General features: G+C 50.1%; 1 protein-coding gene across 1 annotated transcript; it reads left to right on the plus strand.

Moving 5' to 3' along the window:
• Window positions 1-639: 639 nt before the first annotated feature.
• On the plus strand, window positions 640-24,824 carry MICALL2 (MICAL like 2). The gene is made up of 17 exons (XM_027683652.1): window positions 640-824; window positions 7,249-7,297; window positions 10,839-10,980; window positions 12,906-13,066; window positions 13,686-13,807; window positions 14,179-14,850; window positions 15,055-15,224; window positions 16,090-16,165; window positions 16,482-16,597; window positions 17,121-17,270; window positions 20,003-20,058; window positions 20,564-20,687; window positions 21,267-21,357; window positions 21,714-21,787; window positions 22,117-22,231; window positions 23,135-23,181; window positions 23,273-24,824. Exons 1-17 carry the CDS (start codon window positions 682-684, stop codon window positions 23,368-23,370), a joined length of 2,406 nt encoding a protein of 801 aa, XP_027539453.1. The 5' UTR covers window positions 640-681; the 3' UTR covers window positions 23,371-24,824.
• The last annotated feature ends 1,176 nt before the right edge of the window (window positions 24,825-26,000 follow it).

Genomic DNA, 26,000 nt, shown 5'->3' on the forward strand with positions numbered 1-26,000 from the left:
CTCCCCGGCCACCATGAGACCTCTGGGCAGCCCTGCTTCGTCCTCCCTCCTCCTCCTCCTCGTTCTTTGGCCGGTGGTATCTCAGGAAGGTGGGAAAGGGGCTCGTGGTGGCTCCCCCGCAGCACTTGTACTTGGGTTCACACCAACAGAGAGAGTGGTGATGCTGGGCATAAATCCGCCTTCCCAGCGCGGGATTACCCAGAGGACAGTTAAATTTAGGTGATTTATTGCGATTTTTAACTTTTTTTCCTCCAAATGGCGGGGGAAACACCCTTCCCAGCGACTAAAAATGATTCACGACTCCCCCACTGCGGCTCCCCCTTCGAGAAGGAGGACACTTGAAAAAAAAAAAAAAAAAGAAAAGCCCTTGAAGCGCGCTGTGTGGGGTCCCGTGTCGCGACAGGGAGGTCCCGGGGGTGCTGCTGCCCCGGTGTCCGTGGGGCGAGGCCGCCCCGCAGCCGCATCCCCGCGTTCGCCGCTGCCCCGCGCTCCTGGCAGGGAGATCCGAACGGGAGGAGGCCCCGCGGGGCCGCCCCCGCCCCTCGCCCGCCCCTTTCCCCGCCTCCTCCCGGCCGGTCCGGCCGCCCCCCGCCGGCAGCTCTGGCCGGGCTGGGCACGGCTGGGGCCGAGGGTCCGCAGCCCTGCCCGGCCCTGCCGAGCCCCGCGGCGCCCGCCGGGGCCATGGCCGCCATCCAGAACCTGCAGCTCTGGTGCCGGCAGCAGTGCGAGGGCTACCGCGATGTCAGCATCACCAACATGACCACCTCGTTCCGCGACGGCCTCGCCTTCTGCGCCATCCTGCACCGACACCGCCCCGACCTCATGTGAGTACCTGGCTGGGCGTCGAGGTCCGCGCTGGGGCTGCCGGCTCGGCGGGGCTGGGACCCCCCGCTCGTGGCCGGGGACCCTCGCCGGGCTGCGGCCATCCCGCCGTCCATCGGGCTGCTATCCCCGCATCCTCCATCTGCCCAGAACCCTTGCTGAGCTGTGGCCATCCCACCATCCATCGGGCTGCAGATGGGCTGTGGCCATCCCACCTTCCATTGGGCTGCGGCCCCACGTCCTCCATCTGCCCAGGACCCCTCACCAGGCTGTGGTCATCCCGCCGTCCATCGAGCTGTGGACCCCGGGCCCTGGGCTCTTGCCTTCCCTGTAGGCACATCACCCACCAGCAGCGATCTGCTCACACCCACGCTCAAAATCTCCAGGAGAAAAGCTCTGCTCTCCCTCTGCCTACATGCGCTTTTTCCCCCCCACCTTTATTTTCCCTTTTTCCTTTTTCTTCCATCTGTGGCTGAGTTATAAATGTTTTAAATGTGTCCTTTCCATTGCAAAACAAGTTCAGGCACTGATCTTTGAGGGAGCGTTTCCTTCTTTGCTGTCGTGTTTGCTCTGGCTGGGCTCTCCTTGCTCAGCCCGACAGCAGTGCTCAGGAGTCGGGAGGCGAGGGCTATTTAAACAAAATGCAGTAAAAGGGCAGGGCCCAACAGCCACTGTATTTCTGCACATCCTTGTTTTTCCCATCTAGAGCTCTGCCTGTGGGAGGTTAAAGTGTTTTCCATGTCCTGAGGGTTTTGAACTGTCCCTGCCGAAATGTTAACATCTGGAAAGGTGAATTGCCAAAAGGGGTCACAGATCCTGCTTCATAGTTGGTTTTTCTTTTGGTTTTGTTTTTGCTCCTGGGTTCTTTGGACTTTTAGATGGGGGAATTGAGAGGGGAGATAAAGGCCAGGGAGCAGCTCAAAGTGTGCCCAGGAGTATTGTTTGAAGCATTAGGTCTCTCCTGGTCAGATGTGTCCAGCTGGTAGAGGAACAGGTTGGATGGTCTTTACTGCAGTTTTCCTCCTGTCCCATGTATTCTGCCTTTTTCCTCATGCTCCCAGGACAGCCTGCCACATGGGTTTGTGTGCAGAGATCCCTCTTACAGGTATCTCATTTTTGGTGGAACCCAAGAGGTCTTCTCCTGTTTTCTCTCCTCTGTTGAAACTTGAAAAGAGGCTGGAGCAGGCCTGGGCAGCAGGAGGTTAGTGCAGGAGCCTCAGACACCCTTTCTGTGTTGTCCCCAGTGATTGGGCAAGTCACCAGGGTGTTGCTGTGTGTGACTTCCTGACATGCTGTCATGTCCATGTGACTCCAGATATTTCCTTTCCTTCCTTTGATTCACAGTCCCAAAAATACAAAATGCCGGGGCAGAAAGGTTGAGGTGGCCAGGAGGGGCTCGTAGAGGAGCTGTGGCTGCTTCCTGGCAGGCTCTGTCGCTGGCCCATCTGGAGCATGGCTGTACTCAGGGGCTCAGCCACTTGAGAACTGGAACAATCCCGTTGCCCAGTTTTTTATAATTGTTTATAATTGTTTATAATTGTTTATAATCCTTGAACTGTGCAACAAGGGTTGTGGATAGACATATCTTAAATAAATTCTTCTGTGCTGAAGAGGGAAGATGTTCCTTGTGGCATATCTCTGTTCCCATTCATTTTCTTTTATGATGGACACTCTGCCTGACTTTATTCAGGACCTTACAGAAGCTCTTTCTGACTTGGACCAGCTCAGCAAAGACTGCCTGGAGGTTAAAGTAGCTTTTATCTGTGACCTCCCTCCTCAGTGTCAGTGCTGTAATACAGGAAAGCACCAGGTGTATCCTTGCTGGGCAAAGTCCTGCTGGAAAGAAATTACACTTTCAAGTGGCTGTTGGCCAGGGCTGCCAGGTGTCATGTGTTGGATCCTGGAGCAGAATACTTGTGCAGACTGTCCTTGTGTCTGTAACAGCTTTTCTGACTGTTCTTGGTGCAGGAGACACCAGCAGAGAAATACAGCTGGGTGCACATGTGGCTGGTCACTCCTGCTTCCCAGGGGCTCATCCTGGGCTCCTGCCCTTGCTTCTAGCAAAGATCCCTGTTAAAGATTAAGACTGTTAGACTGAATATAAAACTGGGAAAGGGTAATTGGTGTTTGGAGCTCTTGGTGTTCTTGTAGCAGCTCTGCTGTATAAATTGCTTGTGGAACAATTCAGTCACAGCATCAGAGTTTTGCAACAGTGTGTTTTCTGCCTTGGTTTACATAAATGACATTCTTGGGCTGAGTGCAGGGAATTTCTCCTTGCAGGAGCCTGAGAAATTACCAGGAAAACTTCAAGCAATTGCAAAACATGGACATAATCACAGGCTTCTCTTGTGGGATATGTGGCTCAGATGACAGGCTGGTGGGGGTCTCTCCTCCCTTCCTGTTTTCTTGATGGAAAACAAAAAAATATGGTAACTTCTCCAGAACTTAGCTGATGTTGGCTTGTGTGTTATCAGTGAACAGGGCAGGCTGTGTAAAATTAGAAATACATTTCCCACTCACTTCCCACTCATACAAGGATGCTCAGGGGGAGGGAAGATTCATGCTGATTTACCATGGAAATTCATTTTTTTTGTCCTAGCTGAGGAGGACTTCATAGCCAGCCCCAGCCAGGCACACACGCTGTGTCAGGCAGGTCCCAGCCCGTTTTCTGGGATGATTGTGGAGTCCTGAGGCTCCTCTATTCAGAGGGACATGAGGCCTCGTGGCAGCGTGGCTGAGCACAGCAGCTGCCATGTGTGGTGGTGATGGTTGTGCAAGCTCCAGCCACAGTTTTAGTGACCTTGGCCTGATAAGTGAGTTAGAAGAGGCAGGGGAGCTGTGCACGCTCGCTCAGATATTAATGCCAGATGTCAAGGAAAGGTTTTGATTAAGAACCTTCTCTTCGTCTGGGATCTTGCTCTTTCACAGACTGCAAGCTGGTGAATGGGCTGGTTGTGAAATCCCTCTTGGCAGCTGAGCAGCAGCGGGTGCCCTTTCCTTCAGCAGCATTTCCCAGGTCACTGTCAGCTCAGTGGGGCAGGATGAGGCTGAGGTCACCAGTGCAGGCAGGGAGGGTCCTGACCCTGCTGAGGACGGGTTACCTGCAGTTTCCATCTCCTTAGCAAGAGGCTGGGGTGAAGCAGAGCCTCCTGCTTGGCTTTGTGGGTTTGTGGATGTGTGAGAGGTGCAGGTGTGGGGAGGATGGTTTGGGGGTCAGGGGGCCTTGTCTGTTGTCGGTCACCCTGGCAGCACACTGCAGCTGCCAGCAAGAGCACAGGGGTGTGGAACAGCGTTCCTGAGAGGAGGATGAGCAGGAGTGTGGAAGGGGGCCATCTTCCACATGGGATTCCCAGCCTGTCTCTTTTCCCCAGGTGTTTGCACCTCCAGAAAGAGCACAGCTGGAAGGTCCTGTTCCCAGCAGGGCACACTGGATTTGAGCCCCCTGTCGAAGGACTGTGAGCTGGCAAAGGGCACCTCACTCTTTCTCAGTGATCCTTTTGACTGCTCATATCTCTTTGTCTACAGAGAAAACAGCACAAAAGAGCCAAGAAGCAGAAACTTTTTTGGTGCCATCATGGCTCTGGGTTTTACTTTTTTTTTCTCAGTCTGCTCCAAGGTCAAGTTTCCAATCAAGTTAGTGCTTGCAGTAGCAGCAGCAGAGATTCCTCCTATGGAAGCACATGTGCTTGCAGAGGACTGTGGCATGTTTGCAGCTGGAGCAGTGAGTGGTCACAGAGATTTGTGGGCCTGAGAAATGCTCAGCCACTCTTTTGCTAAGGGAAGGATTTTTTTTGGGAGCTAAAAACTTCGCCTGTATTCCTATGCTAGTGAAATCCACTCTGATTTGTTTCCAGCACTGGAGGCCTTCTCTTGGGTCACATTTATATTTTTCACCTCTTCCAGTTAATTCAGTTGCCTGTGTTTTCTCAGTGGAGAACTCCTACTTCTCTGTTTGTATTAGCTTTACTGTCTTAGGATTACATTGGTCCAGAGAGCTTTGATACTCCGAGGTAGGAGATGCACCAGCAAGATCAATTTCCAAAAGAAATATTATATGTAAGCAGTTCACCTGAATATCCAGGGAAGGAATGATGCTGAGACATCAGGAGACTCTTGAAATGACCAAATCACCTGATTGTTTGCAGTCTCTTTCGAGGAATAGAAGGGGATTTGAGACATTCACATTGAAAAGATTGGGGTTTTTAGGTCTCTGCTCCATGCCAGGCAGTGCACACACCATCCCAGCAAACAGCATTCAGCGTGGTTGAAGGACATTAAATGACAGTAAATAGTAATTCCAGCGTGTTATGTTTTAAGTGCCAGCATGACCAAGGAAGCAAGAGCTCCCCTTTGCTCTTGCAGGTGTTTTCATTCATTTTCCTGCTACAGAGACTATGTGGGAACAGAACTGGGAGTGAGGCAGAGCACTGCAATCACTTCCTTCAGCTGGTTCTTAGAAAAAGACATTTTTCTCGCTTGACTCAACCAGGACGATCATATCTATTGTTTCACTGAAACTTTTTTGGCTTCTGATTATTTTTGTTGCTCTTTTTAATCCATTGTCTCAGGGAAGGGAAATCTCTGGGCAGGAGCACTGCTTGAAGAAAAACCTCCTCAATTTGCTTTGATTTTCCACAGGAAAGAGTCTGTGATTTAGAGTGGGATGTGCCTTTTCTTGATGTGCTCTTTGGGGGAGTTAGACCTTTGGGTCTTATCTGTCATTCTTTCCCTCCTTATCCCACGTAGCAGTACCGGATGTGGGAAGCAGGGAGGAGGCATAAGCTGTGGCATGACGAGCAAACCTGTTGAAGGTGCCTCTCTTATTTATGATGTAATGTTCCGCTTTCTGTACTAAGCAGATAAAGGACCTGGCTTGCTCCTTGCTGTTGCAAGTGGTGGAAAAAGTTCCCCTGCTGCGACACAGATCATGTGTTTGTCTCATGAATAGGTCTCCATGAGCCGGCTTTGCCCTGGCTGTCACACTGTTACCCTGGCTCCTCTCGCAGGTGAGGGACTGGCTCACGGGGTAGGTCCACACCGGATAGAAAGTGCAGAAATGCAGAACATGCAAAGTTGGTGCTGTAGCCTTTTCTGTTTATCAGTGAGGAGAGTTTCCTCTCGGATATCAGCCTCTCGCTTAGCTCTGTGCCGGCAGACACAAGGATTGTAAAGTGAAACGGGGTTATCGGCAGGGAATTGACCCTGCCTGCTTGCCTGGGCAGGAGGGAGCAGTGTTGGAGAGCAGGGCTGCCAGCCAACAGCCAGTTTTGTATTCACAATTTAGCAAGTGGCTGTCAGTTTAAAACAAGGCTGATTGTGGCTGTTTCCTAAGCCAGGGACACACTCTGCTATAGTGAGGGAAGCACACTGTGGCTCTACTTTCAGTAGCACAAACTCATTCTTCTCTGTGCTTTCATCCCTGTCCTGCCAGGTCCCAGGTTCTGAGTTTGCAGCACAGTGCAGAGAGAATGGCATCTGGGCTGGACCAGAGATGGGGAGAGCAAACATGGGGAGAGGGGAAGAGGGAGATGATATCTGGGGACAGCGGAAAGGAATTGTTGGTTTTGGCTTGTAACTTGTGAACAGTAATTCTTGCTTCCTTTTCAGTTATTGGTTATGATTACAGATCAAAAGGGACAGCCCCAGGAAAAGCAGAGTAAGATTCCTACTGGCAACTTTGGTGTTATCAGCCGCAGGATGGTATTGTGGGCAGAGGTAGTTCCCAGGCAGATTCCTGGTGCTGGTTTTATGGAGCTCTTACAGAGGAGAAGAGAGGATTTGAAACCAAAACTTGGGTGCTGCTGGGCCCAGGATCTTCTGAGATCAGAGGATATGGGTGTGTTGGAGTAACATGTGATTCGTGCAGCATATGAGGGATCCATGAGAGACCTCCTTGGAGCTGAGGTCTCTCTGTGTGGAGACAACTTTCAAAACAGGAGAAGAACATCGATGTGACTGGAAAGTACTTTCAGGGAGAGAATGTTAAAACCTGGCTGGCAGGCATTGGTGTATCTTTATGAGATAGGAGAGAAGCAAGGCTTTTCTGGGGAACAGAAACCACCCCATAAGTTAGAGGTTGCTCCTGGCTATCTCAGCAGAACCCCTCAGTCTGACTGGGATGTTTTGGCATCAGCATGTCCTGTCCACTGGCAGCTGTGGGAGTCAGCCCTGCAAGGGTAGATGTGCCAAATTGTCTTGTGCTGCCTGTGGGCAGATGGCTGTGCCTGCTGCACATCTCTGCCCTGGGAGGTACAGCAGGTCTGTGACTGTCTAGGGTGGGATCTGCCACGCTGCTCTCTCTGGAGCTGTCTGAGGGTATGGGGCTGCTCTGTCCCAGTGAGGCTCCAGGAGGTTTGAGAAGCTGGAAGTGAAGCAGTTTGCTCTGCAACACCAGCCTGAGATTTTTCTCTTCTTTCTGTATTTTAGAAACTTCGACTCTCTCAGTAAAGAAAATGTGTATGAGAACAACAAGCTGGTAAGTAACTTCTAGTGTTTCACTTTTGGTTTAGTCTGTAACCTGACACCTTGCTCGTGTGATTTAGCAACAGAAACCCTGCAGACACTGTGTGCCAAGTGTGCTGTATTCAAACCCTTTGCCTTATTCTGCACCTCCTAACCTTCTCGTTTGAACAGCAATGTCCAGACTGGTTGGCTGCTTGAAATCACCGTCAGACTGTTCACACTTCTTTGCTGGCCTGTTTCCAGTGGCAGCAGGAACTCAGACAGAGATGCTAGAGGTCAAAACATAGACATGTTGAGTGTGTGATGCTCCTGAGGGATGGAGCAGGAGCTGGGAGGTTGCTGGTGTGAGAGAGGAAGCACAAGGAGTATCCCTCCACTTTGGTTCCTTCCTGGTACAGGAGATCAAGGTGGAGACATCCTAAAACCTGATCCTGCCTGGACACTTCACTGCAGCAAGGCATTGGAGTTTCTCATGTTCTTTTCATGGAGAAAGTAGAAGTTACAAAGGCCAACCTCCTCCTGCACTGGATTCAAGCATGGGCTTAGTAACCCAAGGAAGGATTTTCCCCTCCCCTTCTCCACCACAAAAAGAGAGGTGGTGGATTATAATGCTTCTCTTCCCTTGGCATCACTCCACTCAGCTTCATGGCTGCTTGGCAGGAGCTTGAGATGTGAACGAACCATGGCAGTTTACTCTTGTCTGGGCTGGAGGATTGACATCCTCTGACACAGTGAGCTGAGGTGAAGTGGTTCTTGCTGCTGGGAGAGCTAAACTTGTCCCTCCCTGGCTCCTTTGCTTCTGCTCCCCTTCATCCCTGGCCTTGCCCACAGTGCCTGTGATGGAGCCCCTCTCCCGAGCTGGTGCTGCAGTGTGTGAGCAGTTAGTCCCACTCTGGGGTTCAGCCCTGCCTGTTCTTCTCCTCGAGGTGAGATTCAGACCATGTGTTTTGCCCTGGAGTTTTGGAATTAGGAAGACATCAAGGCCCCTTTGCCATGGACGGGCATCCTGCTGGGGTTCTCTGGAGCCCTGAGTGTTGCTCCTTCCCTGGCTGGGCTGATGGTCTTGGCTCTGCCTGTCTCTGGGAAATGAGCTGTACGAGCTGCCTCCACTGCTTTTATTAATGAAAAGCTTCTTTGTGCCTCTCATAAAGACTTGCTCCCCTCCTTTGTCACAGTCTGTGTGTGTCCCCCCCCCCTTTCTTGGTTTCTTTTATGTCCTTTATTTTGCTCTCTCTCCTTTTTTCCACCTGCTGTAGGATGACTTGACTAAGTTGCCTTTTAACTGTTGGTATCCTGCTGCTTTGGTTCTTCCATCAGTGGGATTGACCCTGTTGTCTCCTGGGCTGGCCTCCCCCATCAGACTACTCTCCATCCTTGCTCCTATACTTTCTTGCTCTGACTGCCCTTGGGATACGAGTGGGTCTGATTTCTCCCAGCACCGTTTCTCTGCTGTTGTTCAGACTCTCCTTGATGCCTCACCATTCAAAAACTTCTTTTCAGGGGCTGTATTATGCAAGTGAAAAATGCTTGTCTGAGCTGCAGTTTACCATATAAGGTCTTCTGCCAAGGAAGAATGTGTCACTTCTCAAGTGCCAAAAAAACAATCCCAAGCCCTAGAAAAATTTCAGTTGGTGGCAATTTTTGTTAAAGATTTAAAAAATACATAAAGAGGAGAAAGGTTTCTAGAGGCTTTGGATCCAGCTCTTTCAGTGCTGGTGGATGGTGGTGTGGTGCAGCAGATAGAGCCTGTGTCAGAAGGAGGCTGTGCCAGGCTGGCTCAAGTGGCCTCGAGTGTATCACTTTCCCACTTTGCATAGATGAGGCAGCAGTGGCACTTCCCTCCCTTGGAAAGCACTTGGAGCTGCACTGATGAAAAGCATAATGCAGAAATAATGTGTTGCTTCTTTCTTTTTGCTCCTCTACCTGGGCAGGTAGGTAGAGGAGAAGGGCAGCTGGACCCTGTTAGGTGGTGATTCTGTTGGATCTCCAGCCAAGAGCAGTTCCCAGGAATATGAGGATGCTGTAGGCACATGGGACACCACATCCTAGTGCTGCTCTCTGCATTGCTCACCTGGTTCTGGCCAAACCTGTCGTGTGCACAGAACACCCTCCTCTTCGTGGTCCAGGCAGCCCTTGCCCTTGTTCTGTGCCTGTTGCATTGGTCTGACCTGTGGCACAGTGTGGCAGGAGGTGGCATGACCTATGTTCCCACTTTTCTGCACACCAGGAATGTCCAGCAAGAAAACTCCACTGGTCAGACCAGTTGTGCAGCCAGTGAATGGGGAACACTCCAAAGAATATATTAAATATCAGTTTACAAGACAGGCAAGTGCCAGACTGGGCTGGCAGCTGGGATGACACAGACGGAGGTAACTGGCTGAAAGCATTTTTAATGTCAGCTCTGTTACATTTTTACTGGGATACCCAATGGAAAAAAATGGTAATTATCTTGCTGAAAAATAGTGGCTGTTTGTTTCTTCTAAGCAGGAGTGGTTGGCTTGTACACCAACACTGTGTGTGTCCGTGCCAGAGGTCAGATTCGGAGGGTTTTAATATATTCAAGTCTTTTGTTAACCCTTTCACTGTGGGCTTCAACAGTAGCCTTCTTTGTGCTTCTGGTCCTGCAAGTGCTGTTTTGCTTTGCTGTGTTAGCATTTCAAAGGGCATGCTCCAAAGAGGGAGGGAAAGGATTTTTCCTATAAGCTGGGAAGGAACAAGGCTGGAGAAAGTTCTCAGTAAAAGCGTTACACTGAGTTGAGTGAGGGCAAAGTTGCTTCATGGATGTTGGAATTTCTTTTTGGTCCTCTAATAAAGTCTCTTGTTCAGAGGCAAAAGAAAATGGCTTTTGCCTCCTTTACCTGACTTTGATCCTGCAGTTTCAAAGCAGAGAGCACCTCAAAGAGGAATATTTGCCCTAAATACATGTTAGGCAGCTTGGAAACAGTTAAGCTGGAAGGGAGCTAGGTATCAGGAATTCTTCTCTTCCCCCTTTCTGGTCTGGGAGAGAGGGGTCCCTCCTGCAGCCTAAGATTTCCCATTTTCAGATGGGTGAGAGCAGACAGTAGTAGAGAGGAAGCTTTAACATTTGCACAGCACTTGGAGATGAAAGCTGCCTGCAAGCACCTACCAGCCCACCGTTAATTGGGGAGCGCTCCAGGTTGGGCTGGAAGCCTGGAAACGAGTCTGCCAGCCTGGACTGGCTCATTCCCTTCTGCCAGGCCTGGCTCTCTGCAGCTGTGCACTTCCAGACAGAGGCAGGCTGGAGGAAGAGCAGGGGAAGCCCAGGTGAGTTCCTGTGCAGTGAGCTATGGCCAGCTTGCCAGACCAGATTTTTGGCTCCCTGCCTGGATTTCTCAAGGCAGTGGCTGGAAGCCACGACTCCGTTTGGTTCCGGTAACACTGTACGATGTAGGAGTTAAACTGGTGCAGCTGTTCCCCTGTACAGTTATTATTTGAGTGGGGCTGTTTGCAGTGCAGTTTCTTACTTCTGATGAGAAGCAGCTCTGCTGTCTGGGCTGGACAAGACCCTTTTTTTTTTCCCCTTCCTTCTCCAGGCATTTCGAGTGGCGGAGGAGGAGCTGGGGATCCCAGCCTTACTGGATGCAGAGGATATGGTTGCTCTGAAGGTACCAGACAGGCTGAGCATCCTCACCTATGTTTCCCAGTATTATAACTACTTCCATGGACGGTCTCCTAGTAAGTACCATATTCCCTGGAGGGATGGGAAGGATCAGGGCTTCATTTCGTGCTTTCCCTTGACTCCTAACGAGCTTGGAAAAGCAAAATAGACTGCACAGAGGCCTTTTTGGTTCCAGAACTATTTCAGTGGGGGATCTGAACTCTTTGCACACAGTTGTACCAGTGCTTTTGGAAGGGTACAGGGCCATGTCTTGTCTTTAAAACTGCTGCCTTAAAATTTAAAACACAGTCTAAAAATTCATATGGTCCAGCCAGACAGGAGCACTGGAGGTTCTTCTCCATGGTCCCTACTTCAGCTTTCCTTTCTCGAGCACCTCCACCCCTGTTCCAGTCCTTGCCACACTGGAGGGCTGATGAGAACATGGAATCAAACAAGGCTGAGCTTGTCTGTGGGGCTGTGCCAATGTAACAACGTCAATGGTAGTGCTTGTACAGCACAGCATTAATGATGGAAGGAAGAAGAAAATTATCACCTTAACTGGCATAATTGTGGTAGCAATTCTGTCAAACATAAAACAGGCCACAGAGCTGCCAAGGCATTATATTCACGTACTGGAGAGTTTATCCGGGCTCGCAGGAGCATTATTGTAGTCTTGGTTTATATTTGGCTTTAAGCTCATCCAAAATGAAATAATATGATAAACCAATTTCACAGGTTCCTCCAGAGGAAACTTTAGAAAGTGGGACATGAATTGCTTAACTTGTTAAGGTGAATCTAAATGGAGATATATGTAGTAAAAGAAAGCACAGTTCACTCAGAGTTGACCTTAATGTCTAAACTCTTCCCCCTCTTCTATTTCTTTACACATTTAAGTATGGGGTTTGTCTCCCTCCACAACTTCTTCCCTCTTCCCTCTCCATTTTTTATTTCTTGTTTGAAAAGCATTCTGATCGAAGTCAAACACATTCCATCGTGTTTGTGCCAAGTGGTGAGAATCTGGGTCAGGTTGGGGTCTTTGCTCCCTCCCCCTCAGCATCTTGCCTACCACATCATCAAGCACAGCACATTTTTATACTCTCTCGTGTCCCACAAAACACTTTGGCTGCATTCCTGCTGCTGGGGTGAATGTGTGTGTCTGAAAGTGAGCCCAGCCTGGAATGTGCCCTCTGACACCAAGAAGAGTCACAGAATCACAGCCGGGCCCTTCGACTGGGTTCCGGCAGGACCATGAAATGAGCGGGACGCAGGAGGACAGAGAGGGGGAGCAGGCAACATTTTATTGAGGTCGTGCATTTATGGAAGAACAGAGCTGAAGCCACCCATCGTTGTGCTGGGCTTTGGGAATTCAATACATGGCACAAGTGGGAAGTGAGGGGGCAACCCAAGCCTGAACTGTTTACTGGGTCAGCTGTCACCAGTCCCCTGGTCACTGTGGTGGGAGCCCTGGGTGTTTATTTGGATAGCTGGCTTTCTTGAGGGAAGACTGCTGGGAACTGGGCTCCCTCTCTGCTCCCTGCCCAGACTCTCTCTGTGTTTACTGAGAAGGGTATAATCTCTTTTCAGATGGGTGCCCACTTAATTGGTCGCTCTTGAAATGAAGCTGTGGCTCAAATATCCCACAAGGAGCACAGAGACATCTCATTCAGAATAGGAATTGGTGCAAAAATAACATCCCCATGAGACAGTCGGGGGGGTCCTGTCTGTAAAAACTTGGCATGAAGCCTCATTTCCCAGGGAAGTCTCCCTGCACTTCCGAGGGGACAGGGCATCATTCCTTGCTTGACTGAAGTGTGTTAGAGATTCTCTTTTCTCCACCTGTAGTGAATTTTGAGGGGTTTTATTTCATCTGCAAAGAGAATTGAGTGTTTTCAGGCTGCTTGTGGCAAGTCAGCACCACTATGGCACTCTTTATAGAATTACTCCTAAACCCATGAGTTTTCCTTATGTTCCTTTAAAATCTTCCCTTCTCCTATTCTTCCAGTTGGAGGCATGGCTGGAATCAAGCGTCCTTCCTCTGACCCTCCGGAGCAGCATCCTGGGAAGAAAACTGTTCCAGAGCCTCCTAAGCCAGTGCCACCAAAACTGGCTCCTGCCCACCCACCAGCCAGAGCTAAGCCAAAGGAAACCTCTCCAGTTACCACAGTAAGAAATGTGGCTTTGGGTGTTGTTTATAGCTTAAATCTGTTCAGTGAGATGTAGAGTATTAGGCTAGTTCAAGACTCCAAGTGGTAAATTTTCTGCTCGCTATGAGGGATTTAATCAGAGGTCTGGTTACTGCACAGGTTGAGGTGGGAGTCATTGGAAAACCATCAGCCACCTGGGGTTCATCTAGTGGTGAACAGGACATGGTTGTCTTAGGATGTGGATATGCTGTTCCTAGATATTGGGGATGGAGATTTTTAACGGGATGTGTTATTTTTGCTAGAAAACATTGATTCAATTCTTGGAAACAGTTTCAAAGCAGAGTAGGGATGAAAACAGGGCAGAAGAAGGGAAGGCTTTTCCCAACTAATTTAGATCAGAGACCTTTGCATTTCATTTTCCTACAGGCAGATAGGACACCGTGGTCCTCTGACTTTGTGGGAACATATTCCCCATACTCTGTCCTTCTGAGGGCCGTTCCACTGGCTGTAGGGAGCAGGGATTTCCTGGACATCTCTTCTCTGCCCTCTGTGCATGCCAAACGCTTACCTGCCTGGGAGATTTGTAGCTGTACGTGGGGCCATGGTGCTGCTTGCTCACCCACTGCCTCTCCCCACAGAAAAGGGTCCTGGCAGAGAGCGGGAATGTCCCCAGCAGCAGCTGTGGGATCTGTGGGAAACATGTGCACCTGGTGCAGCGCTACTTGGTCGATGGGAAGCTCTATCACAGGAACTGCTTCAGGTACAGCAGCTCATCAAAGCTGGGGCACAGCCCTGTGGGTCGCAGAGGGGCAGCCTGGATCTTTTGGGACTGGGGAGAGCGGTGTGGGACATTTTTTACGAAGTGGAGGCAACCTGGGCTTGCTCTTGACCTGTGCATAAGGGAAACTCTCTGCACAGGTCTGTTTTCATCCGCACCTTTCCTACTTGAGGCTGTGCTATGAACAGCTCCTGCTCTGGTGCCTGAGGAACGTGCACACAGGGTCTTCTCCTTGCTGGTGTGGTACCTTCACCCTCCGCATGCTGATGGGGCGTTGTGCCTGCACTCTGAGCTGTGTGTCAGTGGCCTCCCAGTGCTCTGGAGGATGTTTTCTGATACTTTTGTATCCACAGGTGCAGGCAATGTTGGAACTTGCTTCTTCCTGGAAGCTACAAAGCTGGGCCTGAGCCCGGTACGTTCATCTGTACCAGCCACCAGCAGCCAGACAATGTCCAGATCTTTGGTCTCCACAGCACTGGGAACAAACCTGAGAGTACCCCAGCCCCTACTGCTGCCAGGGCATTCCAGAAAGCAGCAGAACCCAAGAAACCAGAGCAGGTGTTGAAGAAACCCAGCCAGGAAGGCCTCACTAATTCAACCAAGCCATCTGTTTCATCTTCTGGAAGCTCTGGCTTCAGAAGTGTAAATACTCCATGGTCCTCTTCAGCTGTAAATAAATCAGATGAATGCAAAGGTACCTCGTTGGGGAACAAAACAGATCCCCGTGGAGGTACCCCAGCAGGGCCTCCTTGGACAACCTCTACAACAAAAACACAGCAAGCCCGGGAAAATTTTTTTCGGTCGTTGGAGTCCTCCAGCAATAAAAGTTCTGACACTCAAAAACAAGCCCAGTCTCCTCATGGCCCTGACAAAACTGTCCCTGCCAAAACCACTGCAGAGGTCAGTCGAGTGAATGCTGGGAAGGATCAGGCACGTAACAACATTATGCAGGCTCTGGCTGGATCAAACACTTCTCCAAGCAGGCCAGGAGGACTCAGTTCCACTGGCTCCTCAGCATCCAGCAGGTAAGCACTGTTTATCTTTCTCTTTTTACTGCTAAGATGTTCCTTGGGATAATTTGGAGAAGTCCTTACATCTTTCTTCCCTTTGTCCTGACTGCTGTTGTGGCTCAGATTTAAAGACATGTAGAGGGACACATACAAATCTTTGGAAAGACCTAAAAAGGTCTATCCCTTCAAAAAGACTCACTAGGCTGTTCTTTTTTGCAGTGGCAAGTTTTCTCCCGCCAGTTCTCAGAGTCCAGCTCCAAAAGCACAGTCCAGCAAAACAGGGTACACAGCACCAAAGCAGGACAAGATTACAGACCCTCTGCCCAAGAACCAGGCTGCCAGCAAACCTGTTGACTCTCTGCACAAGCCAGAGTCAAAAAGCAATAAAGGTGAGGATGGTACACAGCTCTGCCTGGACATAACATGCCAACGTTATGCCTTCCTCTTGGACCAGCACAGCAAATGTGTCCGTGACTCCTGTACTTTCTGTCTGTACCACCACATAAGGGTTGTAGGGCTCCAGAGTTGTGGGGCTCAACACACCTCCATTTGTCCCTGTGCAGTTTCTCCTTCTAGCACTGGTAAATTTTACTGCTCTGAGGATCTCCAGGTATTTGAAGTTGTACTTGCTGTTATCAAACACTGGGATCATGGTGGCTTTCAGAGGTTCAGGTAGACTTTCCCAGATGGGAGACCTTGCCAGAACTTTGTGATAATTTTTTGATTGCAGTTGGGGCTCACTGAGCCTCCTTGTCTGTATTGAACCAAGCTTCCACCATGGTGACTGAGCAGTGGGCCAAGGGATGATATTCTGGGGATTACCAGTGTCTCAAGCACCTCCAGGTGACTGTCTTTTTTTGGGCCAGAAGCTCTATCTCTCTGCAGTTTGCTGTGCCTCTATGGGGTTTTTTTGTCTGTCTCCCTGCCCCAGCCTTTGTTCTCTGAGATCTGAGCTGTTTGTGTTGTATTGCTGTTGAACATGCCTGTTCGTTTACTCTGTGTCTGTGTTTCTGTAGATGCACAGTTTTTAAGGCATTTGAACTGAAAGGAACAAAATGCCACCAAGATTATTTACTACATACTGTATCTGAATCCGTCCATGTTAAACTTGTTCAGCTGGTGCTGGTTTGCTGCAGTAACATCATAATATCTGCCCCAGTGCGTGGTGTATCTCCTGAGATTCTCCTGAGACTCAAATCCGGCTTGTTTCTTTTTATTGGATCTGATATTATGTTGCTGTGTTCCTTTCTTCAGGAAGCACAAATGTTGGTGAAGACAAGTCTGAGAGCCCAGCAGATTGGAGATCTCGGCTGAAACCTGTAACCAACAAGTGAGTGTCTTGGAGATGAAGGGTCTCCGTGACAAGTGAATGGGGATGTCCATGCCTGCATCTGTATTTGCTGCTGCAAGTCTGTGTGCACAGAGAAGGGAAGAGCTTCTGTGTTTTAGTGCTTCTGTTTTCAGTAATTAATGAAAAACAAAAGGCTTTCATTTCTGGGGAGGGAAAGCATATTTCAAATTGCTGGACTCTGATTAGAAAAGTGTGACCATCCCAGATGGAGATCCAGCCCAGGATGTCTAGAACTCTTCCTGTGAACCATTCTGCAAGGGGGATGGTTTCCTACCTTTGTCTTTCTTCTTTGCAGAGACCAAGGTGGCTCTAAGAAACCTACTGATAACTCCCAGGTGGGAACAGGGAGCCCAGCACACAAGGAGACAAAGCCAAATCCATTAGTTGTTCCACCAGCAAAGCAGGACTCTGGTATGAAGGATAAAAGCTTTGCCTTCATTTTGCTAATCAGGCAGGGGACAGGCATTAGTGCTGCAAGGCACATGTGAAGAACATGTTGGTGGAGATTGTGCTTTGTTTTCAGGGATCTTTGCTCTCTGCACCTGCTTTGGCCCTGGTGCCTTTGTTTGGAGAGCCATCTTTCCCCAAGGAGAGGGTCTCAGTCTTCACAGGGTGCCATTCTGTGAGACAGTCAGCAAGATTTCAGTTTCTCTTGCATGATTATGTAATGGTGGGAAATCTTGGTGATGTTTCCCAACTGTCTGTTCTTCTCCCAACTGTTTATTCTCCTCTTCTCTTACTCTGGTCTTGTAATCAGTGCTTTTTCCCTGTTTACTTTGGGCTTATGCCCTTCATTATCACCAAGTGAGGAGAACTAGGACTAGAAATGGAGTTGGCTAGTGGTGAGTGCCAGAGGCATTGAGCAATAGAGGGATTTTTTAATGAGATGAGAGTTGAAATTTTTTACCCAAAACCTCTCTGCTTCTTAATCCAGCTTCCTCTGGTGGATTCGTAAAGAAGTTGTTGATCCCCAGCTCAGATCTTATCAGGAGCTGTCAGAATTCAAAAGAAGACTGGAAAGATCCTGGGGGCTCTGCCAAGAAGGAGGAAGATGGCAACGAGTTGAAGACAAGCACTGCTACATGTAAGATCTCTTCTGCCTACTGAACAGCCCTCTGTCCTTTGCACTGTGAGGGAACAGCCTGACTGGTCCTTATGGGAGATGTGTCCCTGAGTTTTCTGTGGCTGTTGTCATGAGGGGAAAATCTGTGCAATTAATTCTTATTAGCCAGCTTGGCCTAAAAGCAGGAAGCAGCAAGGCCAGAGAATTCAGTGGGAAAGGAAGAAATTAAAATAGGGATTTGTCAAGGTCACTGCCCTGTCATTCTTTAGACTCAATGCTATGAAGAGGACCATCTCCTAATTTGGGGAACTGAGATCTACTTGATGTCTCTGTTCCTCTTCAGTTGAGTGGCTTTGGGAAATAAAAGGAATGCAGAGAACTGTCAGCCAGAGACTTCAGCTGGCAGGACCCACAGCAGCAGGAGCCAAGGCTGCTGTATCTTAGACTTTCAAAGATGTCCTGACCAGTTCTGACCAGTTTGTCCCTACTCTTAATCCAGTTTCTTACCCCTGAGTGCTCAACCACAGCTTCACTGTGCACCTCTCCTCCATTGCCCAGTTGTCCTTGCTCCATCATATCCCTCACTATGCTAATGAAATTTTCTGGAACTAATCTGATGTTTGCTGCTGTCCTGCTTGCTCAGCCTCTTTCCCTCCCCTTTCCTTACCCCATCTAGCTCTGTCTTATCTATCTGGAGTAGAAGATCCTCACGCCATAGCTCAGCCCTGCCCCTGATGTTTGTCTTGGAGCAAGCAGGATGGGTCCCGATGGCTTGGTGGCCTCATGCTTTGGTTTGTTAGCTGATTCCAGCATTGTCCTTTAGCCAGGACCTCTGACAGCTACAAAGCATTCAAACTCCAGTTGTCTTTTTTTAAAAATTTAGTGTGCCTCCTTTGCCATGATTTTCCTAAAACTTTCCATCTTTTTTTTTCTTAGGCTCAGCCACAAAGTTCAGCATTAGTCTCTCCCAGGAAGTGAGCTGTTAAGATAAGGGAGGCCAGGGTTTATATCAATCTTTCTGAAGCTTAATGTTTCCACTGGGGAGTGCCACTCTGGGAAACTTTCCCAGCAGTCTCCCGCCCCTCTTCATGTGTATCCAAGTCTGCCATCTGAAAGGCTGGTCACTGAGCACACTGTGGACTAAGGGCAGACTGTTGCTCCTCTGTGTAGGTGTTATGCCTCAGCACTCAGAGAGATCCATGAACAGTCAGCTGCTGTTCCTGCCCTTAGTCCTGGTGGTTGTGTGGGGCTGTGGATGATGAGCATTTCTGCAGATCATTCATTTTCTTCGTTGTAGGTGGTGTTTTCTGTTGAGAAAGGAGGCCCCACGGTTTTCTTGCCAGCTGTCCTAGTTCCAGTTTGCTGGCAAGCAGCCAACCCATCCTGTGTCTGTCGAGCCAGAACTTGAGGATATCAGGGGATATCAGACCCTGAGATGGTCAGAGAGTGTCATTTTACTGGTTCTTCCCCTCCAATGACCTTGGTCTTCTCATGATCACTGGTGCAGCTTTCTGCCTTGGTTGGAGGTGCTGCAGAGGTCACTTGGAAGGAGCCTGGAGATGCAGGGCTGAGCTGGGAGAGGGAATTGTTGCTCAGGCAAACAGCTCGTGGCAGGCCAGGTCCCTCTTGGAGGAATCTTTAGGAGAAGTGTGAGTCGCAGGTAGTTTATGGGGCAGCAAACCAGCAGCATCCAGAGGGAAGAGATCTCTGATGGAGGCCAACAGTGCAGGGACAACACAGCCACGTCCAGCATCTTCTCCTTTTGCATTCTTCCTAAGAAAGTGCGATAGAGCAAGGGCTGAGCAATTGGAAAGCTGTCCTTGAGCTCTTCCTCAGTTGCCAGAGACTCTCATGAGGCTCCCCTAGTCTGTCTATCCTGTCTTTCTCCTTGTGTGTGCAGAGCCTGCACTGCTGCTGCCTTTCTTACAGCTGTGCTCTTTTGAAAATTAGAGTTTTCCTTCGTTATCACATCATCCACGTACGCCTCTGTTCTCTCTCTGTGGTAATTATCCAGCCCAGCCCCTTGGGTATCCAAATACCTCACACTCTTCTGTAGTTATCCTTGCAGCACAGTTGGGCAGAGGAAGCTGAGGCACAGTGGAACAAATACATATTGCTTAAGGATTGATTTTAATAGGTGTCCAGGGCCTAAATAATGCTGTGTAGTGGGGCCTAAGGGACTTCTCACCTAGGAAGTGTTTTGTGGGAGGAATTGAACCTTAGTTTCCTGAGACCCATGCTGAAGTACCCTAGACCATCTTTGTTTCATCAGTATTTACTGATACTTCCTTGCGAAAGAGCACTAGAGGGACATTTTAAAGTATATCTTGGTGTTTCCTGTGGCAGTAACCCAGCCTTTCTGTGCTATCCTCTGGAAGCTTAATAAGGGATGGGTTTTGCCACAATAAATATCTTTGGGTTTTAACGAGGTAGTGACTGAATGTGGAAGTCAATATTCTTGGGTGGAAGTTCCAAAGTCACACCTGAATTAGGTGACTGCCTGTACCCTGGGGTTGAAAGCACCACCCTGTGAGTAGGGGGTATCTGAGTGACAAGCCACAAGGAGTAAATCAGGCTGTGAGGACACACCTCTCACCTTGGTCAGGCGTGCAGATGCATGTGTGTCATCTCTGACCTCTGTTGGATGGCTGGGACCTGTTGTGCTCTGCTGGTGTAGGCACTGCCCCACACCATAAAATTATTTAAAGGTTGTTTTGACGTTCTTTGTTTGATTTTTTTTTTCTCCCTTCTAGTTAAACTCCCTGCTCCAAAAAGCAAATATGAGCCTCAAGTGGTGTCCCCAACCAAGGTATGGCTGTAAACCAGGTGTGAGGGGAGCAGGCTGGGGTTGTTTGGTATCCTTCTGGAGTGCTTACCCAGATATATCTAAGTTTGTCTTACTGGGAGGGTTTATTTGGATTCCCAGGAAAAGGGTGAAAGGCTCTGGGGCAGAAACCAGATGGAGAAGCTGCCAGTTATCTCCTATGCAGGGAGACAATAGAAGCTGGAATGAGACAGAGCCAAACAAAATTATGGCAGACATTGTGTCCCCCAACAAAAGAGGGAGAATTCTGTGGACTGACAGGTGTGGGTAGAGTTATCACTCACAGCAAACCTATTGCAGTGCTGTAGTGTTGCAGTGGCCACCACTCTGTTGTGAGCAGCCAGCTCTGCACCTCTGCTGGCTTGGCTCTTGCAGGATGTGGTTCTGCACTTAGGCTCCTTATGCCTTTTCCCATCTCTGTTGGGGCTGTGACCTCAGAGGGGGTTCTGAGGGCACTGAGCTGTATTCAGTCCTACATTTACTTTCCTAGCTGCACCCAGACTACATCCCCGAGGATAAAATCCAGGAGAAGGTGTGTGACATTGAGAAGCAGCTGGATGAGCTGGAGTTGAAAGGAGTGGATCTGGAGAAGCAGCTGCGTGCCTGCGAGGGAGGTAAAGGAGACCATGAGCCAGCTCTGTCATGGTGGGGAGGTGTGAGGCTCATGTCCTACTCCTGGGCGCTCTTGGCTCCATTTAAGAGCTCATGCTACATGTGAGACAACAGATTGCCAGAGGTACCTGGTGTAGAAAGAAAAAGCCCTGGGAATTTTAAACCTTCTCTGGCTGTTTCATAACCTGAGCTTTGAGCAAGGTCTTGTGTTAATTTGGTTGAGGACCAGAGAGTTTTGGGAGTGGAAGGCCACTGTTGATCTGGCTTTTGGATCCCAAGCCAGGCTGGCTGTCATGGCTGGCTCTGATTTCACAGGGCTTGGTGGGTTCATGCAGAAGGGCAGAGTTGAGGCAGCCATGTGGAAGATGAGCTGGGTGTCCTGTAGCAGAGTATCTGTGAGCAGCTTCCTTGAATCCCCAGGGAGTGACCTGCATCCCTTGTACCCAGGAGTTTACCTGTTTTCACTTGAGGTTGCCTGTGGCTCATATAACTCATGTGAGCTCTCCCTCAAGGGATAGTGTGTTTGAGCCAGGGGAGCTGAACAGCAGCTTCTGGAGTCTTGCCCTTTGTCTCCTTTGCAGATGAGTCTGAGGATGCCCTTATGGTGGATTGGTTCAAACTGATCCATGAGAAACAGCTGTTGCTCAGACAGGAATCAGAACTGATGTACAAGTGAGTACAACCAGAAATTCACCTGTCTGCTTGTGCACTTCACCTGTGAGCAGTGAACGGGAGGGAGTGTGGCAGCCCAAAAAAATAATGTGCCAATTGGTGGGATGAGGAGGGTTGAGGATGTCCCTGGGAGAACTGCCAGCAGGATTAGCTGATGGGCCTTTGAGCACCTAGGGTCTGTGAAGAGCTTGTGTGGAGAGAAACTTCACAAATGTGATGGAGGAAGATTTCCTCTGACCCACCAGCCCCTGCCCAAGTTGTGGGCAATGCAGGTTGGGACTTTAGCATGGTAAGAGAAGGGTCCAGCCCTGGGGCATGGCAGGGCAGGAGCTCATCACTTCTGTCATTCCTTCCAGGATGAAGCAGCAGGAGCTGGAAGAGCAGCAGTGGAATATTGAGACGGAATTGCGACGCCTCATGAGCAAGCCAGGTAAGGACCAGCCACACTGGGAGTCCTGCTGGCCCCAGGCTGTGTGGATCCCTCCACTTCGTGTGCCAGTCCTGGGATGTTCTTCATATCTGAATGGCACTGCCTGGGATTGCACTTGCTCTGTGGGGTGTCCCCTGACTGTGCTGTCGAGCTGTCAGGTGCAGACTCCCTGTAACATCCAACCCACCTCTGCTTTCCAAGGGAATGTAGGATGTGCCCCTGAGTGTGAGGATAATAAAATTAGACTTGCTGGAGCAGGGTGGAGGCAGGAGGCACAGTGGGGAGGTACTAGCTGTAGCTGTGAGATGGGCTTTCCTTGTCTTGTACAGATGAACTGAAGACAACCAGGGAGAAGGAGCGAGAGAAGGAGCTTCTGGAGTCATACCTAAACACGGTCAATGATCGGAATAATATTGTGGAGTGCCTGGATGAGGACAGACTCAGGTGAGGGCCCTCGGATGGTGGGAAATGAGCCAACACTAGGGATGATTTTCATTATATTTCTGCTGCTGCCCAGGCTGCAGGGATGGATGAATGGCTGTAGTCCAGACTTCTGCTCCATGAGAGTTGGGTGGTCACCTGTCACCAACCATCTTGCCCTAAATGCTGCTGCCTTTGCATCTTTGGCAGCTGTTGGAAAGAGATCAGGACTGCAGCCCTGCTCAGTGTTCTCTCAAGCTAAAGCTGCTGTTAGAAAGTGGGAGAAGAGAGGGAGAGGCTGGAGATGAGTAGGCTGAAGGCAGTATGGGAGCTGCAGGAAGACTCTGGGAACATGAAGCCAGGAATGTGTTCATCTGCTGCAGCAACTGAAGGAACAACTGTAGCCAAGAGCTGGATCCTTCCCAAGTTCAGAGGAAGACTGCTGTGTCAAGTAGCTGGATTTGTGCCTCCTGATGCTGAGAGCAGCCTCCATTTCCTGACCTCAGGGCACCAACTCCAGCTTCTGGATTCTAGTAATGCCCAGGCCCAATGAGGTGATAGCAGTGTGCTTGTCCCCATTGCAATGAGCACCTCCATAGCACCCTGGGCTACTAGTGTCTCAGCCTTCATTCATCTCCTCGGGTGTGGTGGTGCCTCATCTCTCCATGAACTCGGATGATTCACAGGCCAGCTGGGAGAAGGCCTGGAAATCCCCACACAGGCTCTTGCTTTCAAGGGAAGCAGATGCAATTTGCTAATGTCCAGGACTAACTGTTGGGATTTTTTCCTGCACCCTTCTCAGGCTATGCTGTGGAGCTTGGTCATTTCTCACTGGGGGAATAACAGCAGTCTTTGTGTGGTTTTTGGTGTCTAACACCTTGTCATGAACACAGCGAAGTTTTCTAATACCATGCTGTTCCATTTCAGGGAGCTAGAGGAGGACCAGATGTTGGCAGACATGATCCAGAAGTTGGGTAAGGGCCCTTTGTACTCCTACAGAGCAGCACTGGGGGGCACTGGAGCTGTGGGTATCAACCTGCTCTGTGTCTACTCCCTCTCCTGCAGATGGATCTTTTGAAAGCCAGGAGCCAAAGAGGAAGGAGAACAAGTTCCGCTTGTCCAAAATATGGAAGCAGAAAAATAAGAGTAAAGCTCAGGAGTGATGTTCCTTTGCCCAGCAGCCCAGAGAGGCCCATCAAAGGTGTAGTCCTTCCTTCAGTCCTGCTTTCCTGGAGCTGTGCAGGACTGTGCTGAGGCTCCTCTGCTCCCTGACATGGAGACTGCAGGTTTGAGGACCAAAGGGATGGTGTGAATCCCCGTTGACCCTGGTATGGGGCCCAAGGACACCTTTCCCAGAAGATGGACTTTTAAGACTGTTTTCCTTCTTTGCCTCTAGCTCAGAGCTGGCTTCAGCCCTGTTGGGAGCTCAGGAGGGCAGAGCTCAGTTTGCCCATCCAGTGCTTGGGTCATTATAGTCCTGAATGCAGGAGTGTGGCCCTGCCTGGCACCCCACAGTGCCCCACTCCTGTCACCCAGGGTTTCACCCAGGATGCTTTGCTGGTCTGTGAAAGGGCAATTGTCCCTCCCTCCCTGCCTGTGCTGTGGCTCTTTGGCCAGCATCAGAGATGCAGAGAGGGAGATGCCGTGGGGCAAGAAGGATTGAGGGTCTCCCCATTACCACACCAGTGCAGACTGGAGCTGCAGCCCCCTCAGCCTGGGGGGGAGCAGAGAGCAGAACCACCTCTGTGTCTGTGGGGTGGGATGTCCTTGACCCACAGCAATTTCAGCAATAGTGATTTGTTTCCAGACCTCCTTTTGGGAGTTGCTGCAGGCTGATTTCTCAAAGCCGTGAGGGGTTGCTCACTGCTTCATTCCCTCTGTGGGGGAGGTTTGTAGGTACCTTATTTCTCTGACTGCACATTGAAGCAGGATTTTCATTGTCTGTGGCCCATCCTGATGAAAATGAACAGAACTCTTCTTTTAATAACCTGGTGCTAACTGGGAGCAGAATGGAATTAACAGGTTTGCCTCAGCTGTGAATCTTCTGCATGGGACCAATATTTCAATGCCTGAGGCTCTGTCCCTGGACAGCCAGCGCCCTCAAGGGGTGCTGTGGCTCACCTGGGTGAGACCAGGAGTGTAGGAGCAGGTCCTGGCCTCCTGGCAGTGAGTCTTTCTACTCTTCCCTCAGTCCAGTGCCTGCAGCCAGGCACCTGCCCTGTGTGGTAGCACCCTCTCTTCCCAGTCAACCTGGGGAGCAAAGATGGAGACAGTCATGGAAAGATCAGATTAATTCATGATGCCTCTAGCTCTGGTATGTGTGGACTTCCCTCCTCCCTCCCAGCCAGGGATTTTGAGGTTTCTGCGGGTTGCGTTCCCCAGCAGGGCCGGGGATTTTGCATGGAGGAGGTTTGCTCCCGCTGTGCCGCTGGCAGAGCAGAGGCGATGCGTCCCTTTCCCACGAGGTGGCAGTGGGACTCTCCGTCCCGGGCAGGGATGTGCTCGGGGTGGGACTCGGTGCCCGAGGGGGTTCCTGGAGCCCACAGTGTGTGCCATGTATGTACAAGTGGTGGGACACCCCGTACCTGCATATGCTTTTGCCCAATAAAGAATTGCTGGAGCAAATCTTAGCATCCCAGTGTGATTTTGGGATACCGGGTATGGACTGCTCTGGTTGCTGTGAGCACTAACAATCCCTCTCCGGGGCTTGGCATAGCTGTGATGGAGCAGCTCCCCTGCCTAGAGCCTGCAGGCCACCTGCACGTCCTGAGAGAGCAGCAGCACCCAGGGGTTTGTCACTGATTTTGTTTAGGTGTCAAACTACCCCCAGCTCTCAGGTAAGTTCATTTCCTCCCTTGCTGCTTTAGCATCATGCACATCCCAAAGCCTGTGGGGTCCCACTCTGGCCAGCAGGATGTGGGAGAGACGAGGGACTGAGCTTTGTTCTGCCAGAGCTGTACTGTGGCACCGGTGACACAAATGGCAGAACTGTGGTGTCATCAGGTAAAACGCTGGTGGAGGCTCTGTCACCACACTCTGCTCAATGTTATCCTGTGCTCACCCAGAGGGTGGTTTGGGGGTACATGCTGACCACAGGGGCTGGCATGCTGTGCCTTGTCACCCTGGGTTGCTTGTTGTGAAGCTCACTCTTTCTGTGTGTAAACATGAGGGGAGGGAGGAGAGCCCTTCTTTCAGACCTGGGCAGTAGCAGCAAATCCCCAGAACTAAACCTGCCTTTGTGGGCTGCCAGCTGAGAGGGAGGGAGCTGAAACCACCTCTGCTGAAGGAGAGAAATACCTCTCCTGATGAGTGGGTGCCTTCCTACAGCTGTCCCAGGCTGTCATTATTGCTGGGCTTTCATCTTTTCAGGCTCAGATTCCCCAGGCTTGAGAAGTTTAGTCTGCGTGGATTTGGCGGGTGGTAGCATCGGCCAAACTCATCCAATCCTTCCCTCTCAAGGAGATAAGGGGCAGTTAACCCTTCACCCATCTTGAAGGCAGGCAGGAAATGGGCCTAAGCAGGAATGTGATCAACAAGGTACTTAAACAATAATCCCAGGGGCCTGTGCTGGCAATAGTGCACCGTTGGACCTGCTGTAGGGTTTGCTTTTGTGAGAAGGGCAGACAGCAGGCACTCATTTACCTGCTAGCTGTGTGCTTACCTGCCTCCAAGAAGAGGTTTTGAAGGGAAAACTTTGCTGCCTATCCCATCTGGAGTCTGTTGGAGATGGTAACCGTGGTCTAGGGAATATTTGAAAGGTGTAAGTGGTCTCTAGGTAGAGAAATACTGAGAA

This window comes from Neopelma chrysocephalum, unplaced genomic scaffold (genome assembly GCF_003984885.1).
Source record: "Neopelma chrysocephalum unplaced genomic scaffold, ASM398488v2 Primary Assembly neopelma1_65, whole genome shotgun sequence".
Lineage (NCBI taxonomy): Eukaryota > Metazoa > Chordata > Aves > Passeriformes > Pipridae > Neopelma > Neopelma chrysocephalum.

Excerpts from the sequence above, each read along its gene's own strand:
- MICALL2 (XM_027683652.1), top strand. The coding sequence starts at position 682 with ATGGCCGCCATCCAGAACCTGCAGCTCTGGTGCCGGCAGCAGTGCGAG. Across the intron at positions 13,067-13,685 it reads AAACCTCTCCAGTTACCACA|AAAAGGGTCCTGGCAGAGAG; the intron begins GTAAGAAATGTG and ends CTCTCCCCACAG. Across the intron at positions 20,059-20,563 it reads AAGTGGTGTCCCCAACCAAG|CTGCACCCAGACTACATCCC; the intron begins GTATGGCTGTAA and ends TTACTTTCCTAG.